The sequence below is a fragment of the Ascidia mentula genome, chromosome 4, assembly GCF_947561715.1.
Source record: "Ascidia mentula chromosome 4, kaAscMent1.1, whole genome shotgun sequence".
Taxonomy (NCBI): domain Eukaryota; kingdom Metazoa; phylum Chordata; class Ascidiacea; order Phlebobranchia; family Ascidiidae; genus Ascidia; species Ascidia mentula.
In genome coordinates this window covers 9668239-9686254 of record NC_138569.1, presented here as the reverse complement: position 1 = coordinate 9686254, position 18016 = coordinate 9668239, and the positions used below count along the sequence as shown (strand labels likewise).

General features: G+C 39.6%; 4 protein-coding genes across 4 annotated transcripts; 1 reads left to right on the top strand and 3 right to left on the bottom strand.

Annotated features, from left to right (window-relative positions):
- Nucleotides 1-5994: 5994 nt before the first annotated feature.
- LOC145899058 (uncharacterized) lies at nucleotides 5995-8759 on the bottom strand. The gene is made up of 4 exons (XM_082987770.1): nucleotides 8406-8759; nucleotides 7467-8113; nucleotides 7215-7333; nucleotides 5995-7018 (listed from the first exon to the last, which is right to left on the bottom strand). Exons 1-4 carry the CDS (start codon nucleotides 8636-8638, stop codon nucleotides 6740-6742), a joined length of 1278 nt encoding a protein of 425 aa, XP_082843896.1. The 5' UTR covers nucleotides 8639-8759; the 3' UTR covers nucleotides 5995-6739.
- Nucleotides 8760-11583: 2824 nt separating this feature from the next.
- LOC145899492 (WD repeat-containing protein WRAP73-like) lies at nucleotides 11584-13091 on the top strand. The gene is made up of 2 exons (XM_082988287.1): nucleotides 11584-12742; nucleotides 12872-13091. The coding sequence occupies exons 1-2, from the start codon at nucleotides 11610-11612 to the stop codon at nucleotides 13077-13079; spliced, it is 1341 nt and encodes a 446-aa protein (XP_082844413.1). The 5' UTR covers nucleotides 11584-11609; the 3' UTR covers nucleotides 13080-13091.
- A 170-nt stretch (nucleotides 13092-13261) lies between these two features.
- Nucleotides 13262-14016, bottom strand: LOC145899493 (EEF1A lysine methyltransferase 4-like). The gene is made up of 2 exons (XM_082988289.1): nucleotides 13853-14016; nucleotides 13262-13770 (listed from the first exon to the last, which is right to left on the bottom strand). Exons 1-2 carry the CDS (start codon nucleotides 13865-13867, stop codon nucleotides 13276-13278), a joined length of 510 nt encoding a protein of 169 aa, XP_082844415.1. The 5' UTR covers nucleotides 13868-14016; the 3' UTR covers nucleotides 13262-13275.
- A 17-nt stretch (nucleotides 14017-14033) lies between these two features.
- On the bottom strand, nucleotides 14034-17280 carry LOC145899491 (arylsulfatase B-like). The gene is made up of 8 exons (XM_082988286.1): nucleotides 17005-17280; nucleotides 16814-16903; nucleotides 16555-16741; nucleotides 16248-16444; nucleotides 15723-15930; nucleotides 15332-15469; nucleotides 14811-15095; nucleotides 14034-14732 (listed from the first exon to the last, which is right to left on the bottom strand). The coding sequence occupies exons 1-8, from the start codon at nucleotides 17161-17163 to the stop codon at nucleotides 14419-14421; spliced, it is 1578 nt and encodes a 525-aa protein (XP_082844412.1). The 5' UTR covers nucleotides 17164-17280; the 3' UTR covers nucleotides 14034-14418.
- Between the last annotated feature and the right edge of the window lie 736 nt (nucleotides 17281-18016).

The following is an 18016-nucleotide window of genomic DNA, read 5'->3' as shown; positions in this document are numbered from 1 at the left end:
CGTGAAATGTAGTTGCTTGATTGTAATCTGAGGTTAATCAAGTTTTTTTACCCAACCATTTGTGCGGCTTGCAATAAAGTCAACATAGTATTCGAATAACTTCAAGGCCAAGTTAACTTTCACAAACCAAACCTTTTTAATGTAATTTGGGAAACAAGGATCTGTTCGTCTTTGCAACAGCGATTTACCAAGCACTTTGGGTAGAATGCCGTGATGTTTCCTGTGTGAAACCAACAATGTCTTTCGAGATTGCATCTAAACACTGTTGGTTACATAAAAAAGGGTAATCCAACCTTTTCTAAACACTGATATCACGAAGGCAATAACATTCATACATCACTGTAAATTTATAATGTATCACAGAACACCAATTCAATGCTATAAAAATAGGATTGCATATTGTAGCTATTATAGTGTCTAGATTATTTATGTTCCAGCATTTTAAGTGTCTTGAAAATCGACCAAAAACAAAAACAATTCTCTTATCGACAGCCTATACTACACAAACTCTGTTACTGAACTGGACAACATAAAAGTAGTCAACTTCTTGGAAATACTGGTACGATTGTTACGTCACACAAGTCTTTCGGGCCTAAAATTTGTGTGTGGCTGTTGCCGAACAAGGGCTAATCCAGTGAGTGGCACGAGCCACGAGTGCGACAGGGCACTCGAAAGGCCCCTCGAGTCAAGTTTCAAGTAGACCCAAGTTCAAAAATTTCATGTCTTCGGCTTGAAGAGACCCACAAGAGCACTGGATTCAACCTTAAAATGTCAAACATGAAAGTAATTTAGCGTGACTTGTGCCAATTTCGATAAATTTATTATACCTCAGTATTTTTCTTTTATGCCCAAAAGAATTTTTTGTGCAGCAAAAAAAATGTAATAAGTGTGCAGAATTTACAAACCTAGACATAGTATTTACTGAATAAGCAAACAAAAGTCGCGTATGTTCGGTGTGACCCAATTTTTAACATCTATGTAGTTAGCTTAACTTCTTCGGTTACCAGTGAATTCGTTTTGTTGTGGCGCCAACAGCGCCTGTTGATAAGGGTTTGGCCATCAGCTGGCCTATAGGATCGAATTGTGTTTCGCCATTGGCGATTTAAATACTTAGATTCAATTACACGGTGTGGTGTATACGGTTTACGCTTAGCGATAGCTGCGGTCGCAACGGTGAAGGAGAAACGCTTTTTCAAAATATCGCTTGTGATTTGTGAACAAATAATGTAGACCAGGATACACTAAGAACGTTACAATGTCGCAAACGAGTGGTGGTTTGAGAAAATTTGCTTTCAGTGCAAAGTGTTTTTCTTGTTTTTGTGAGTTATTAGTTCCGCCCTCTTACGTAAAATCCTATGACAACCAAACCATTTTTATGTATATACTTATTGAAAAAGTAATTCAGTTTATTATAAATTCTTGAAACATATAGGATTAGGGCATTTACCACAGAGTTCCACAGAATTATGTCGAAGAAAACTATGATGCTAAACCATCCGGGTTTCCCAAACTGTGTGCCGTGAGACGGTCTCAGGAGTGCCTCGAAAGTTTTACAATACAAAAATAGATTTTAGATTAGAAACAATATACAAGTAATTTATCCATGTAATTATTTAGGAACAAACAACGTTTTCAACTGAAAGCTGTGGATGAGATAGCGAGTAAAGACATTTTGATGACACCAACATGAATACTTCGCATTAGTTGCTAACGCTTATGTACAATGTAGCTCACTTACTTTAACGTGACTATTTTCTGTCGTGTAGTTTTAATGTAGCTTCATTTAAAACCGACTTAACAGCTTGGTGTGCCGCAAACGAATCCAAAGGATCCAAGTGTGCCGCGGCCCCAAAAAGTTTGCGAACCACAGTCCTAAACCTTAAACTAAAAGGAAATGTGGCATGACGGTTTCGTCCACTTAAACTTGTTGTATTGAAGGATTAAATTAGGGAACTGTTGGTCAAGCAACTACTACATGCCTTTATGCCCGTGGTAAGTACACAGTGTGATGTGCTCGAGACTCTTCGACATTCAACTGTAATTAAATATCTGTGTGTATGTTGTCATGACTTCAACGGTTGCAGGTAATTGGCACGCATTTCCGAAGCGCTGTTGTATAGCATTACAGACAAACGGTGATGTTTCCATGGCTACCTGGCGGTACTGTTGGGTAGACTTGACCTGCGTGCTGCCCCCTGTCACTGTCCAGTTCGTGCAAGAATGCGAAAATGTCCGTCTGGCCTTTAACCTCTTGCTTGTCTGCGACAGTTGTGGCCAGTTTTCTTCGATGGGTCAAAGTCTGGACATAAGTTTAGCAACAATATTTACGTTGGATAAATATACCAAACAACCTGATTTTTATTCCAGTGTCATAATTAAGAAACAAAAGGCGTAAACAAAATATTCCCAGGGAAAAATTGAAAACCGTTTGAATATTACAATTTCAACAGAAAAAACATACATGACACAGAAACTAACGATTGTTAATTCAAAATGCATCGAAATGAACGACCACTGTACCTAGCAGAAGGCGCGTATTTGAACTTGATCCCCTAGAGGCGATCTTGCGATAAATCTCCTGCAGCCACTTGCCACCCCGACCAAGATGACGGCCGCTTTTGTTTTTCCTAGTCCCGAGGTCAAAGGTGATTAGCTCTTCGGAATGCGAGGAGTCCGGTTACAAGTCGGCGCTCCCACCGCGTTTTCTCGAGAACTAGTTGTGCACTCAAACTGCATCTCTATCAGGAAAAGGCCACTGCATGCTTGACTTGTCGTCATAAGGGTTTCAACAAGGCCGAGCTGTAGACACGTCCACACTACAGGGAAGTTTTTGACGTTTTGCACCTACCGTATCCAAAAGTACATGTAGGATAGTTGGTTATGTTTAGCATTAATTAGTAGCCGCTAAGAGTCACATGTAACGAATGAGATGACAAATGGCGGGGTTGAAATCACAAGGTTTACGCTGATCACGGTTTAGCTCGTGTTTCACCCACACAGTAACCACTGCTAAAGTAGAGTTAATGTGGCGTCTCTTGAAGCCATTTACAATCTATAGTTATCACCCCTTGCTCTCATCTCTCTGTTGATTCAATGCCGCTTATTGCCTGCACCTGCGAGAAGGTCGCCTGACCGCTGGAACCTGACACCGATGTGGGCCACACACCGTCAGACCCAACGTCACAAGCGGGTAAGTTCTTGGCCAGCCTCACACGCAAACTTAGAATTCGTAAGATTGCGTTGACAGTTTCTCGAAAATGACCAGCTTATTAATACATTGTGTTTTGGCCTGTGTTATGATAGTTTGAGCAATGGCAGCAACAAAAATAAATATTATAATACGATTAACCATAGCGACTTTGTCAGATACACAAACATAGATGTTGTAGCATCAAAACAACCATTCTTAAAATCACATTACTAATTGCATGGAAAACGTCATGCCTTCTGCGGACGATATATCGGTGAACCCTTAAATGAACAGGACGTTGTTATTCATAAAATCACGTTCAGGAATGCAAAACAAAATGACACAGTTTGGATTTGTAGTAGCGACGTGGTTAGTTGACTCGCTTGTCACTTCCCACTCTTCTGCAAATAAATAATGAGCAGCAAACCCAATTTTAACGTATTTTCCTGATTTGCGTTGTGACATTCAATCTGAAGCTTTATTTTAACTCAGACAGGTGCTCTGACAGCAGAGAACTATTCGCGTGCGAACAATCCCTTTTCAAAGATGCTCCGCCATTTACAATGAAAACAAAACCGATCCAACTAATATAAACGTAAATTTATTCCGCCTTGCATCACCCAGGACCAGTGACGCACAAACGGGGTAGTGTTCGCATGTGCTGGCGCTGATTGGTTAAATCGTCTTCAGACTACTTGGCCGTGACATCAAACGGGATCACTTGTCGATCTAATTTAAGCTTGGAGTGGTTGTTTCCGATCTCTGTTGTTCCGATTAGGTTTGCCCTCGGTGCTCAGCTTCCAAAGTGCAGTGAGCTTTTGAAACAGGCGGCGATTAAAGGTTCGCTTCCGGCAAGGAAGAGAGATAGTTTCGACTTGCAAGTAAACGACCCTTTTAGATAGTATGAGGTCAAGATGACCCCAAACCTTGGTCTCTAGAGATACACCTGTCATCAATGAACTATAATGCAAACAGATACTTTATTTTAAACTCTGGGTGTGTTTATAGAAGCGCATTTGAAGATCTAAAACGCTCTGTGTTGCCGAAACGTGCAGGCATTTCTGCACGTTAGATTATAGCATGCTGATTTGTCTTAAGCGAAGCGTAAAGACACTGAGTTTCAAATTCAATATTTGAACTTCACTGTTTTGGAATCTGTATGTGCGTATCAGAATTGTGGGGCTTCAGGTGCTTTGATGATGCTCGGTTGAATGTTCCCATGGCCTCCTGGCTCAGCTCATTAGTCCTCGTGTCCCACTTTGGGAAGAGTTTTGTTAAAAAACTTACTTGTGTCCGGGTAAGGCGCGAGCGCAAACACCTCGCTATCTTCGGCACTTCTCATCCGACGTTGTTCACGTTTTTGGTGCCTCCCGTTTTTGAACTTGGCGATGAGAGGGACCGCGCGGGTCGCGCTTGGGTTCCACCGTCACGTTCTGGGAGCTTAGACGGCCACTGCGCGCTCACCGCCGCGGCGCTTCGAAATCAATTCCCATGAAAAGTTGATAAGTCATGCAAATAGTGGAGCGTCGGGCGAGGCCAGTGCCAAGGTTGATTGACGTGGTAGTGTTTCGCTTGGAGCTCCGGGACCCAGAACCGCTCCCGGTACAATTTTTTGTTGAGTCGGCACCGGCGGTATGTTGCCATTTTGCGGCTTATCTCCTGCGCTATTGTGTCACCGTCGGTGACCCTTTGCATTTAGAATAATCGCGCTTGTCATAAGCTGACCTATGAATCCGCAGAGAGCACCATTTACCAAAACATTATTTTTAGGCTTACTATTTACACAACGACAAATACACTTGTTTCGAACATTTTTCATTTGTTTGGAAAATGCGAATTAGTAAATGCCGGATATTATGTAACATTTTTAATTTCTCCCTTTTTTAATCTGTTTAAACTATATGTTACACATTATACACATACATGTATGAATTTTCCCAACGCCTTAAAAACTAATCAACGACTGTATGATTTTTTTCAAAATGGCCGATTTACGGCAGGAAACATTGCATGCCTGGAACTGTATCACCCGCACTAGGCGGCAGGGGCCGTCAATCCGGAACCGATCGAGGTATTGTGATGCGTCCAAGCGTTCTGTGATTGACGTCGGGCGCTTTGAATTCGGGACAGAAATCGCGCCCAACAACAGGCGACATGCGACAGTGGCGTTGCTGTCGGGCGTCTACCCTTAACAGCTACACGATGGGGGGCCATTAGTAGCTTGACGCGCCGGGAACTGTTTACTAAGCCATTGATCATAGGTGGATCGAATGTTTTCAGAGTCGCGCGTCCATGTGGAGCGAGGATAGTCGAACGACAGCTTTGTCGCGTTTTATTTTCAGTGCCATGAGCAACCACACCGACCTGTCAGCGCCGTCGCGAAACAGACGGGTCGTCTGCCATTGGAATCGAGCTCTTGTTTTTTTATCACAATAAAAACGCTTTGGAGTTTAGAATTTTGAGACGGCTTACAACACGAAGCCATTTGTTTTTACCTAATAGTGCCCGATTCATGACAACTAAAGCGGGTTGTTGTCATAGTGAAAAAGAAAACATCTGTGGGACGAAGTCAATTCACACAACGACCGTTTAGCGATGGATAGAAAAACAAAATGTTTTTGCTTTTATACTCGATAGTTGACACACCTGATTTACAAAAATGTCATCGTTTGCTCTTGTCGCCTTCCGTTTATTTAACTCTTACTGCAGAATATATACGGCTAATAGTGCAAACGCTTTCACAACAGTTATAACTACCAAGCAGTGAGGGATTCCAATAGCATTGAAGTACCCCAGATCTCGCATTAGAATTTTTCCCGGGAAACTTTTTAGCGATAATATGTATAAGGAAGTAAATTGTGTTGGTCAGCACTTCAAAGGTAGAGTTTGCAGGTGAGCCGAGATCACAAACAACAGTAAAAAGTGGCGTTTTGTTTCAATTAGCACATTTCTGCAGGATTTAGGCAAAGAGACAAGTTCAAGTGGGAAGGACTACCGGCGGTATAGTGTTCTAACCATAACAGCTCCGTAAGGTACTCCGTTTCGACAACGCAAAGCAACTAGTGTTACTAATTATGTTTCGCGTCCCGGGTAGGATACGGTATACCGGCAAAGTGCACAGTCTGCGTTTCTGTTTCGGGGTCACGGATTAGGCGGAACAAATGACACACGGGTTAATTCCGTCTTTCGCCGAAATATGGACTGCCGTTCGACCCTTCGTCACGCCCTTGCCTCTAACTACCCTGGAACGTCACAATATGGTTTAAGCCAAGTGTCCGCTCACGGTGAGCGTTGTTGAAACACTCGAGCATCCAAAGGAAATGCAAGCATGTTTTGGGGGACAACGGAACAATGCGAACATTTTGTTCTAATCAGCCCGTGTTTAAAATATGGTGTGCATGCAGTACAAAACGTCAAGCTAATGAAACGAACGAATTGCAACCTACCTAAAGGATATTAACATCGCAGAAAAGGTGCATTGCAACTTATAACTTTTAATTTATGTAACATCACAGAATCTCTTCAGAGGCGTTTCCGAAATGAACAATGTTATGTGCAGTATCTACGTTTCTGAAAAGGTGTGAGTGTTACTCTGTTCAACATGTTCGTTTTGTGTCTTGTCAAGTCATCAGGACCCAACGCTGAGTAGTCCTGTATTCCATGGTATGTATTTCTCTGGCGAGGAATCTGGGTCGCTGTAGCGGTGCGCGAGCTCCACCTAGCGGGTGGGTGATGTGATTGCAAGTTTCTACGAAACGGGGATAGTTGTCGGGCATCTTTATTCTCGTGAATTTCATACGAGCCATCGTCTTGGGATGCGATTGGTTCCTGTTGGTGCAAAATCTTATGTTACTAATATTCTTTTATTACCCTTTTGTATGAAAAAAATTCTTCATTTCTCACCCCTGGCTAGAAATTTATGTTTGTTGTATTTTTAATTATTAAATTAATTAAAATTTAAAATATATAAAAAAAATTGTTTATTAACAAGACGTAAACATTACGCAGTGTTTTACGCCAGTACCTGCTGGTTAGGGGCCATGAAGCCCTTGACCAGTCCGCGTCGTTTTACGAAAAAGTAAGAAAACTCTTTATCAAATCTGTTTTTGTCTTCCGTGCGATCGGTGGCGCCACTTTCTTCGCCTGAGAATATACAGCTGATTTAAAGAAAAACAATCTAAAAACATCTATTTCCTATAAGTCGCCTTTGATGCAATTAAATAAATAGTCAGAGAGGTGTTGGATGGGAAATCCTTACTTGTTTGTTTCAATATACCTTCATTTTGGCACGATGAATTAAGATTTAACTTTTCAGCAATTACTTCTGATACCAGTCTCTGCTTCGTTGTCTTCGACCCGCGACCGACCATATTTGACGGAACCGCAGGAGGAAAGTCGGAATGGGAAACATGCCAACATTCCTCCGTCGAGTTCGAAACCTTACGAGTTTGCTCGTCCTGCATCGGTCGTCCAGGAAACGTAAAAGTTTTCGTCTTCAGTTGCGTGCGATAACAACCAAGCCTGGTGAAGGGTGTGAGTGGGGGCTTTCCCTTAAAAAATCCAAGCTCGGGTCTGCCAGCATTTTGTAACAAACGACTGCTGTTGGAATTTCGTCGACAGGTAAAGCAATACAGGTTATCCGCGGCTCGACTTCGCTCCGAAAACGGCCGCAATACAACCTTGGATCGGTTCATGTTAGTCCTAGACTGTCGGGTTAATCCCCACACGTAGTTGGGCGGCCTCTTGCTTGATAAAATCCTTGTTTCCGTTTTGTCGGAGGTTTTGCCAAATGGGACTCTTGGTCCTGGAGGTGCGGATTTTGTGGTGACTGATGTCTTTGCGTCCTCTTCAGGTCGTCGATTTGCGACATGACGACAGTCGTTATCTTGCTTTTGGTTTTTAGATAGATCCTCTTTCTGCAATCTTAAACAATAACGCACGATTTTTGCTGTTTTAACTTGGAAACTACACGTTGCTTGTGTGTAAAAATATTCATTAACTTTCCCTTTAACTTTGTAGACGACAAATTCGAATATTTCTTTTTTTACTTTATTTGTGAGCTATAAAATCACTATTCCTATATATAGTGTCTGTTTCGTGCAATCCATCTTACTATTTTGCCGGATTCTAATATTCGTCACTCATAAACACAACTTTGCGGGTATTAAAAACAACTCATATATCGTAACAAGAAGGGTATGTAAAATGGTCTTACTCAGGTACTGGTGGCACTTTTTCGGATGGAGTGCTTGGAGGCGCTATGAGTCCGGGTTCTAACTCAAACGAGGCGCTGGGACATCGGATCACCATCTTGATGTTGATTCTCATTGTTTTTGCTTCTTTGTCATCGATATTTGTGCTGCGAGGTGTTTGGTCGCCCTCGGCTGATATAAGACATTGGTCGCTCTTGTAAACGACTCGACCGTCTTGTCGAAATGTATTTGACATTTGTCTTTCGCCAATGTCAACAGCAATATAAGATGCAATTGTTGGTGGTTCCTTACGGCGTGCGTTTGGAGGTGTAGAAGATGCAACTTCCCGTTACATTATATATTGTGTGTTTGTTAAATTGCCGATAACGGGGCTGGAATTCAATAAAAAAGAAAAAATGAAATTGTAATTAATTGCAAACTAAAAATAAGTTTTCAGGTTTTCCAGCTGTCTTCCAATCGAAATTTAATCAAGCTATCCTTGTCATCCACTCTATTTTGGCCCTGATAATAATAGAGTGCAATAACTTAAACTTCCTCTTAAGGTAAACCTGACCTTGGCCGCCAAGACGATCATTATTCTTTGCGGTGAACATCGACGAACCACTTATAAACTAGAGTAGATAACCACAAGTACCTCTCTTTACCGGACTTGGTAGAAAGATGTGGGTCGTGCTCAGAGATTTTTGGCTTGTTCACGTGTTTGCTCAGTTGCCGTAAGATCAGGGGCGGGCAATGTTGTTTGTTTGCTGATTCCAAAACAGATCAGCAAATTCATGCTAGATCGTGTTCGGCCCTTTTAAAGCTAATCTTTTGTCGTGGACATTGCTTTTTGGGGAGCCATTTATAATGAAATAAAAATTCATTAAGTTAAATATGGAAGTTAAAAATAACGCGTGCAAGTGACCATATAAACAAACAACACTGCCACAAATTCAAGTTGCGACGCCAAACATCTTTAGGAAATTTAGGTAAATACAGGTTAATCACTGATAATTAAACATATTATTTACATACAGTTGACGATGGTTTCTAATAATCGATTTAATCAGTGGCGTCATATTTAGCATACAGTATATACGTCATTCCAAATATGTTAGCCATTATATCCGTAATATTTGTTCCACCCAGTCAGTTAGCAGTTCTATCCAATATGTAATTTAAAAATAAACTTTCATTCGGTACAAACGACGCGCTCCGTTCTATTTACGCTTTGTATTGTAAAGCAAATATGCCCGTGGCCACCGTCTATGCTTCCATATGCGCGAGTCAACAGCAAATGGGCGGTGTCGCTTTGTCCCCAAACACATGAATCAAGGGGGTATGTGCTTTTCCACTTCCACAGTAACCTTGCTGGATATTCCAACAAACCGACAAACGAATAAAAAACTTCAATCACGACATTGTTGGTTGTCTGGTTAGGTTACATATTAACCTTCCTTTCACTGCCACAATAAAACTTCCACGTAAAAAGTCAGACGGGCCAACATATAATAAAAGGAGCCAAAGGCAACCACCGATATGTGTTCAAAATAGGGCAATCTTTGTGTGCAAACTATCCGCGATATCTACGATGAATAACAAACTGGCAAATAAATTTGATATGACTGGCACATCTATGCAGTCTGCACGTGTTACACAACAAATGATTTTCTTCCGTCTGTTGTAAAGGGATAACAAACGAGGTGCTATAGACTGTTGCGCGCCCTTGGATGATTTCGACCGCGTATCGTTTCATTTTCTCTCTCTTCTGGCAATAACTAACAATTTCATCTTTAATAGTACGTAACCTTTTTGCATAATTTACAATCTGGTGATGATCTTAGGCTATACTGCCACTGCGGTTAGTCTTATCTGTGTCTCGGCTTTCTAACAAGATATGCTATCTAGAAACGTACTGCAACTTGGTGCTGCTAAAATGTGGTTGCTAAACGATAAAAAATAGATCGCAAATAGGCTGCCAGGTGAGTTTGCCTCTCTGAACATACAACATTTTTTCTACAAACCGTTTTCTCTTTAGTGGTCACACTTAAGTAAAAGTTTCCCTGTGTGCGTCACCACGATCTGGTCAGAGTGATTCGCATAAGTACAGCGACACGTAACTTTCGCGATTAGTCTGCCCTTAAACAAACCACATAGATGTTGGTATTGCGACGGAGAAAGCCGCTGTTACTACAAATCCCTGTCGTGCAGAGTACAAGTGCCAGATGAGTATAGTGACAGCCAAGCTCGGTTCCCCACTTGAAACTAAATCATTATATCTTCGCGGACGGCAATAATAGAATATTTCAGCGACTCTGCGGGATTCGAGCACAAATGGCTACGGTCAAACTTTTATATTTATGAACACAATTATCTGTTATATGCGTTATTGTCACAGCTCGGGTTCCATTCAACAAGCTGAGAAGCGCACAATAGGCTCAGGTAAGCCACAATCTTCCTGCGCCACGGCCTTTTTTAAATAATAATAATTCGTGTTTATTGACATTAGATTATCTTTATATAAATGAAGTAAACCACACAAAAGTGCCTGCAGTATTAACCCGTTCAAAATACTTCAAAAAATACGCACCATAAACTTGACCATGTTTTGAAATATACTTATTAGGTTGGTGTTGATGTTAAGTTCAATCAAAAAAAAATTTTTTTTATAAAAAATAAAGAATAACAATTCAAATAATAAACGTTTACAAGGTTTGTTTAGTTTACTCGATACACGAGAATTTTTTTGACGAGCATCCCAATACAAGAAAAAAAAACTTTGTTTGGAAGTGAAATCGGCGACCCGTAACGAAGTCAACGGACGGAGGTACAAATATTTTGCTCGCGGGAAATTGACATGTTACAGAAACATGTAGGTTGATTGACATGTGCACAGTGGATTCATTTATGAAAAAGAAAACAATACTATCTGTATGATCGTGTAAATAATATATGTTGGCCGTTTTCAGTTTTCTTTTCATTTAAAATATGTACATAGTAGTATAAAATTTCCGGTGTGACTGTTATTTTCCATTTGTTAAAATAAATGATCGTATGCAATACAAGAACATTATCGTTGTGAAAGCTAATGCGCTACTCATGCAAATGCTTCAAACGCTAATGTGTTCATGATCAGTGCTAGAGAAGTTTATGTAGTTTGCTAGTTTCATAATTGTTTTTTGTTGTTAAGTAAAAAAGCTCACCTGTTTATATTTGAACTAGGCAAAATGAATTTCTCTGAACTGTTTAAGCAGTCGCAGGGCTTGTGCAAGTTTTCACCTGACGGCCAATATTTGGTTAACTGTGTGTCATACAAGGTAATTATTAGAGATGTGGAAACATTGCAGATCATTCGCCTCTACACATGCATTGATGCCATTCAGGCTGTGGAATGGTCCTCAGACTCCCAATTCTTACTGTGTGCAATGAACAAGCGTGGCATGTGTCAGGTATGGTCTATCGACCAACCGGATTGGACTTGTAAAATAGATGAAGGTTCTGTGGGCTTAATACATGCACTGTGGAGCCCTGACGGAAGACATGTTCTGACAGCTGCAAGTTTTAATCTCCGTGTAACTGTTTGGTCTCTGGTAAACAAGTCCATATCGTATATTCGATTTGTAAAAAATGCAAAAGAATGCCTCAGTTTCTCTGCAGATGGAAAGTATTTGGCACTTGCTGAATGCAGAAAGTGCAAAGACTTTATTAGTGTTTTTGCTGTGGATTCATGGCAGCTAATGAACCTTTTTGAGACAAATACAGAAGATTTAAGTGGTTTGAAATGGTCCCCAGATGGAAGAGTAATTTGCGTTTGGGATCACTGTCTGTGGTATAAGATCCTCGTTTACACTATGGATGGCCGCTGTTTAAGTACATACAAGGCCTACGATTGGGCCTTGGGAGTTAAGCGAGCAGTGTGGTCACCAACTAGCCAGTTTTTAGCTGTTGGGAGTTATGATCAGAAGGTCAGAATTTTAAACCACATTACATGGAAAAGTATTTCGGAATTTACTCACTCTTCTACAGTTCTAAGTCCTAATCATGTGGTTGTTTATGGAGAAAAAGAGTCAAAGCCTGAAGTACCTAGAAATGAAAACACAAACCTAACAGCAACACCTGCAATTTTTAGCACTCAAAGCAAATATGAGTTTTTATCGCTACCCGTTGAGTTAAAATATGTGCAACCAGACCCAGAAAAACCTAACCCTAAAATTGGGGTCAGTTGGATGGAATTTAGTCCTGATAATAAATACCTTGCAACCATTGATGACAGCATGCGAACAGCATTGCATATTTGGAGTATGCAGAAACTGACTTTGTTTGTGGTACTAAAGCAAGCTTCTCCCATAAAATGTGCAAGGTATGAGATTATATTGCTTTGTACATCACTGTTGTTTATGTGCTTATGGCTTTATAAGTCTACATTTCACTTCAAAAAAAAATAAATGGGATATACTTGACATGAATACATTTAAAATTATTTTCACAGATGGGATCCACGAAACAGCAGACTGGCACTTTGCACAGGGAATGACAAAATCTATCTCTGGTCACCATCTGGTTCCGTCTCAGTTCAAATTCCTATCAGTGCAACCTTCCACGTTCACTCACTTAAGTGGCATCCAACAGGAAAATCAATTTTGTTGCTTAGCAAAGATCAAACATGCGTTTGCTACCTTGAAAATGCTACTACCTGATTTCTGTGCTGTATATTATTAGAAAGTACTGTATTCTTTTGGTCTTCAAATTTTTTAATGTGGTAGATAATATACATACGCATATGTGTCATATCATTGTTGGAGTCCATGAACTCAAGGTGTAAGAAGGCATGAGATAAGCCAAATCAACTTGTTGTGAGGTTTACAATAAGAAAATACAACAATTTCAGTTATCCTAGGAAAATATTTCACAATTAATTTTGAAAATGTTATTTTCTTCCATACTACAAATTGTTTGTTGCGATTTGTTGGACTTTTCTCTGCGTTGTTTGGATACAAAACATTCAAAGTCTTTATCGTTTTTGGAAAGTGGTTCGCCTTTTACCATGCAATACAAGAAATATTCGAGACACCCAGCATCTCCTATTGCATGGTGAACAACACTCCAGTGAAGACAAGTCCTCGCATAAATGCGCTTTCGAAACAATGGTTGTTCAAAGGTGATGGAAATAAACTTGCCGCCTGATTTTAAGATTTTGCTACATTGAAGCAATATTTTTTCCATAGACATGTAGGCCTCTTCACCAAGTTGCCAGCGGTCATTTTCATCCACCAACAGTGCGTCAAGCGTACCTTTTTCAATAATAACATCAAATTCATCTTCACTAAATTGCAGGTTGTGGATGTCCATTATCTTCCATTCCATGTCTGGAAAGTGCTTGTACTTTTCCTGCATGTTATGTATACAAACTTCAGAATAGTCAATGTTAACAATATTATGGATTCCATCAGCATACATATCTGCACTCAACCTGCTGTTTCCACATCCAAGCATAAGTATTTTATTGCCCGGCTTTACATACTTTTGAAGGAAATGCCTGAATGAAGTGTAGTCTTTAAACCATTCGTAGAATTCTTCACTGGTGTATCGACAATCCCAATATTCCTTTTTCTTATACTTCACATTATTATCCATTCTAACTACTAATGCACCTGCAATGCATAGAATATTTATTGCTACGAAGTTCAATAATCACAAAGAAAATGATCAGACCACAAAATACAAGTGAAAAGTTGCAAGGGAAAAACCCCAAATGTTGATGCTTTAAATTTTAAACAGTGATGAATAAAATAACAAAAATACAAAAAGAAAAACATCATTCATTACTATGTATACCGATCTTGCCTTCTAGTAATTATACTCTAATGGATACATGTGATTCTTCAATTAGTTAAATAGTGGGTATGAGCTGATAACAAACAATTGCACATAAGCTGGTGCAGCAAATACCAGCCTGGTAAAGTTTGCTACAGAAAATGAAATGCAATTAACTTTATCATTTTGTTAGAATAGAACCTAAGTGTCCCTGTTTTTAAGCTATTTCCATGGACCCCAAACACCCCCTCTCAGTGCTGGGTTGCACTGCTCATCACCACCCGGCCACGAAACCGGCAGAGCAGTCTTGTTGTAAGCAGCAATTTTTTCTAGCATTTGATCGACTATCATTGGAAAGTATTTTGCAACATCCACAGTTTCTGTGGGATCTGCAGTTATGTCGTATAAGCGAACGCTCGGCACTGGTTCTTGAGCTCTGGCTGTACAGTTTGGAAGATGACCATTGGAAACCAGGCAAGCTGTTTCAACTGTTTGGCTTCTGTACAGGGTCGGGGGCGGATCCCGTGTGTCATGTCCTAAACAAACACATGTTACATAAACTTATGTAAGGGATTACTGATGACAACCCATACTTCAAAAGGACTTCTACTAACCCGGATCACCAGTGTACAGTTTCCAATTCAACCATCTTAAAGCTGCGTGCCCATGCAAAGTGTCAACACCATACTTATTGGGGTAAGGCGTCATAGGAGGGGTTGGACCATAAGGACGTGTGAACATTGGGTCAATGTTGTGCAACAGCTCAGTTCTTGGGGAAGTTCCACCTTCCTTAGACAAAGCATCCCATACATTGTGACTGTCCAGTGGTTTAGTTCCAGATGTGGTTGTACCAGCAATATGCAGTAGAGTTGGAAACCAGTCAGATACATGCATCAGCTCTGTTAAAATGGCTCATGTTGCATTGGTTCTAAATTTATGCTGAAACAATCTTGCAGTGTTGAGCACTAAGCATAAAATTATAAATACCATAATTTATATCCAATTATCACAGAACAATGAAATTACTTTTTAAATGTTGTATGTTCATAAATAAAATTGTGGCAAAGCTAAACTCCACTAAAACAATTTATTAAATTTTTTGAGATTTGTCTGATTTAAACCGGTAGAGAAATACCTTTGCTGATTCTGCCCTTATCTTCAATACCAGCTCCATGTACCAATCCCACACCCCTCACACCACCTTCCCACAAACTTGCCTTTCTTCCTCGCAATGGCCAGTTATTGCCACCATATAGAGTTTGTCCCCCATTATCTTCACACAAATTTATGTAATTTAGTGATTGTGGGACAAAGTTACTGAGGTTTTGGGACAAAATTATAAATGCCAGTTATTGTTCTTTAGTACTTACTAATATTATTTTTATGTTGCTGTTTAACAAAGAATGGGAAGAAGCACTTTGAATGAAGCAAATAAAAGTTTTTGTTTCACAACAAATTGCTTGTTTCTGTTTGCATTTGTTATTTACAGTGTAATAAAACAGACGCTGTACAATATGGTGCAATACCTGTGCTGAAGACTGTTAATGTGTTGTTCCACATGTTTTGCTTCTGCAACTCTTCAACAACTGCACCAACAACATCATCCATAGCTGTTACCATTGCCGAATAAATTTTACGATTGTGATCAGTAATGTTTTTGTACATATCAACATATTTCTGTGGTGCTTGCAGTGGAAAGTGAACTGATTGGAATGGCAGGTACAAGAATAGTGGCTACAAATGCATATGAACACTGTTAACTAAGAATTGTTTAACCATTTAACTAAAGTAAAAAAATACCCACATGAAAAATATTACTCGAAATCCTGATTATAGTAGATTTCAGTAAAAGACATAGTTTCTCAAAATAAATTGAAACAATGACAAGACCGGGATGAGCCCTTTATAGATTATAATATTCTCTTTGTTGTTTTAGAAACAGTAACAGTGCTGTTAAGTAACAAATATTTGTCTTTTAAGAAACCAGCTGATTGCAACTTTGGAATACCTTTCCATAAATGTAAACAATCAAGGAAAAAAATAAAAGTAACCTTGCTTTTGTCATGTTCTTGTATGATTTGGGTAGCCCTTTGTTGATACAAAAATGTGGAATATGTTCCATTTCCTTCCCACGCTGGTTTAATGTTGTCATGAAAATCATAACCCTTAAACTTTCCACTGTATTTCCAACCTGCCAAAAAGCCACCAACTTCCTTGGTGTAGTAGTCTTGATTTCCGCAATAGTAACCTGAATGAAACTTTACATAAGCCTAAGTTTGTAATAACACAATATGACAATCAACTGCACATGTTCAAAATGTAAAAGTGAAATAATTTCATGTAAATGGCTGGTCTCACCATAATGTGAATCAAAGCCTCTGGATGTAGGCAAGCATTCGTACTTGCAAAAACCTAGATGCCATTTTCCCACTATGTGTGTTGAGTAGCCTGCTTCCTGGAGCTTGGCTGGTAGGAGCGTTTCATCAAGTGGAAGACAATGTGGCTGAGGGGCAAATAAAACACTGTGCTGCAAGCCAAAGTGTATCTGAAATGAAAAATTATCTTTGTCAACTTTAATAACAAAAGTAATTTTGGAGTGACCGGTGCATGAACCTACTTGGTAACGGCCAGTCATTAATTGACTTCTGCTTGGAGTGCAAATTGGTTGCACATAATAGTTTTCCAGAATCACTCCACCTTTTGCCAACTAAAAAATAAACAACTTTCTTCTGGACGTCCATGCAATCATTGGTCCCCAAACAAATATCCACAGGAATTAAAAAAGTTTGTATATATTCAACTAAGTACCTTGTCAATATTTGGAGTAAAAATTTCAGCTCCATGATAACCAACATCATGGTACCCAAGATCATCTGCCACCATCAGTAAAATATGTGGCTGTTGATTTGCACCAACACATGCCTGTTGTAGCAGGACACTCAGAACACATACAAACATATACAACATTTTTAGCAAAAAATATTACAGAACTAAGCATCCACAAAATGAGAATGAGCAATATTAATTTGAAAAATTAACAATAGTGACTAACACAACACAAACTATTACGTAAATTGCAATACACCAGGCATCGGCCAAATAAAACAAAATAAAGGGATGTCAACAACCACAATGATCACGTGCGTCGTGCGTGTTTGCTCAAGCGAAACAAACACAATATAAAAAAGCGGAAAATACTACTACATCTGATCAGGGCGTCGATTTTTTATTGCGTGTCGAACATCTTGAGAAAAATTGTCGTGCGTGTCGAAAAGTATCTGGTAACTAACGCATGAGAACGACCATATTTCGATCGACATAAGTTTAAAATACACTTTGAAATAACCACAAAAGAGTTAAAAACATTGCATGTTGTTGAGGCTGCTATGTCTCTTTTAAGGTTTGATTAAACGAAAAATAGTACTTGTTTTGTAACAATGCCACGTGTTCGGTAACAATGCTGCATGTTTGGAAACAATTGGTTAGTTTAAAGCGCATATTATTCGCTGAACGTTAAAGCAAGTGCTGGCTGGTTTTTGCATGGATTTGTCCAAAAATTTACTTCAGTTGCGTTTATTTAGCCATGTAAACAGTCAAATTTATTGTGTAAGCTGCAGACAAATGGCCACTGTTTCGACCTAAAAGGTCTCATCTGTGCAACTGGTGTGACTATCAGACGACTTTGCTGACCAAACGGCCAAGCAAATTTATCTTATGGGAAGGGATCCCAAACGATGATGCCATTAAGTTTTCAATACTACGTAACCGTTCAGTTAAATGCTGTTGTTTAATAGTGACTCGAAATATAAATTTCTTTCCA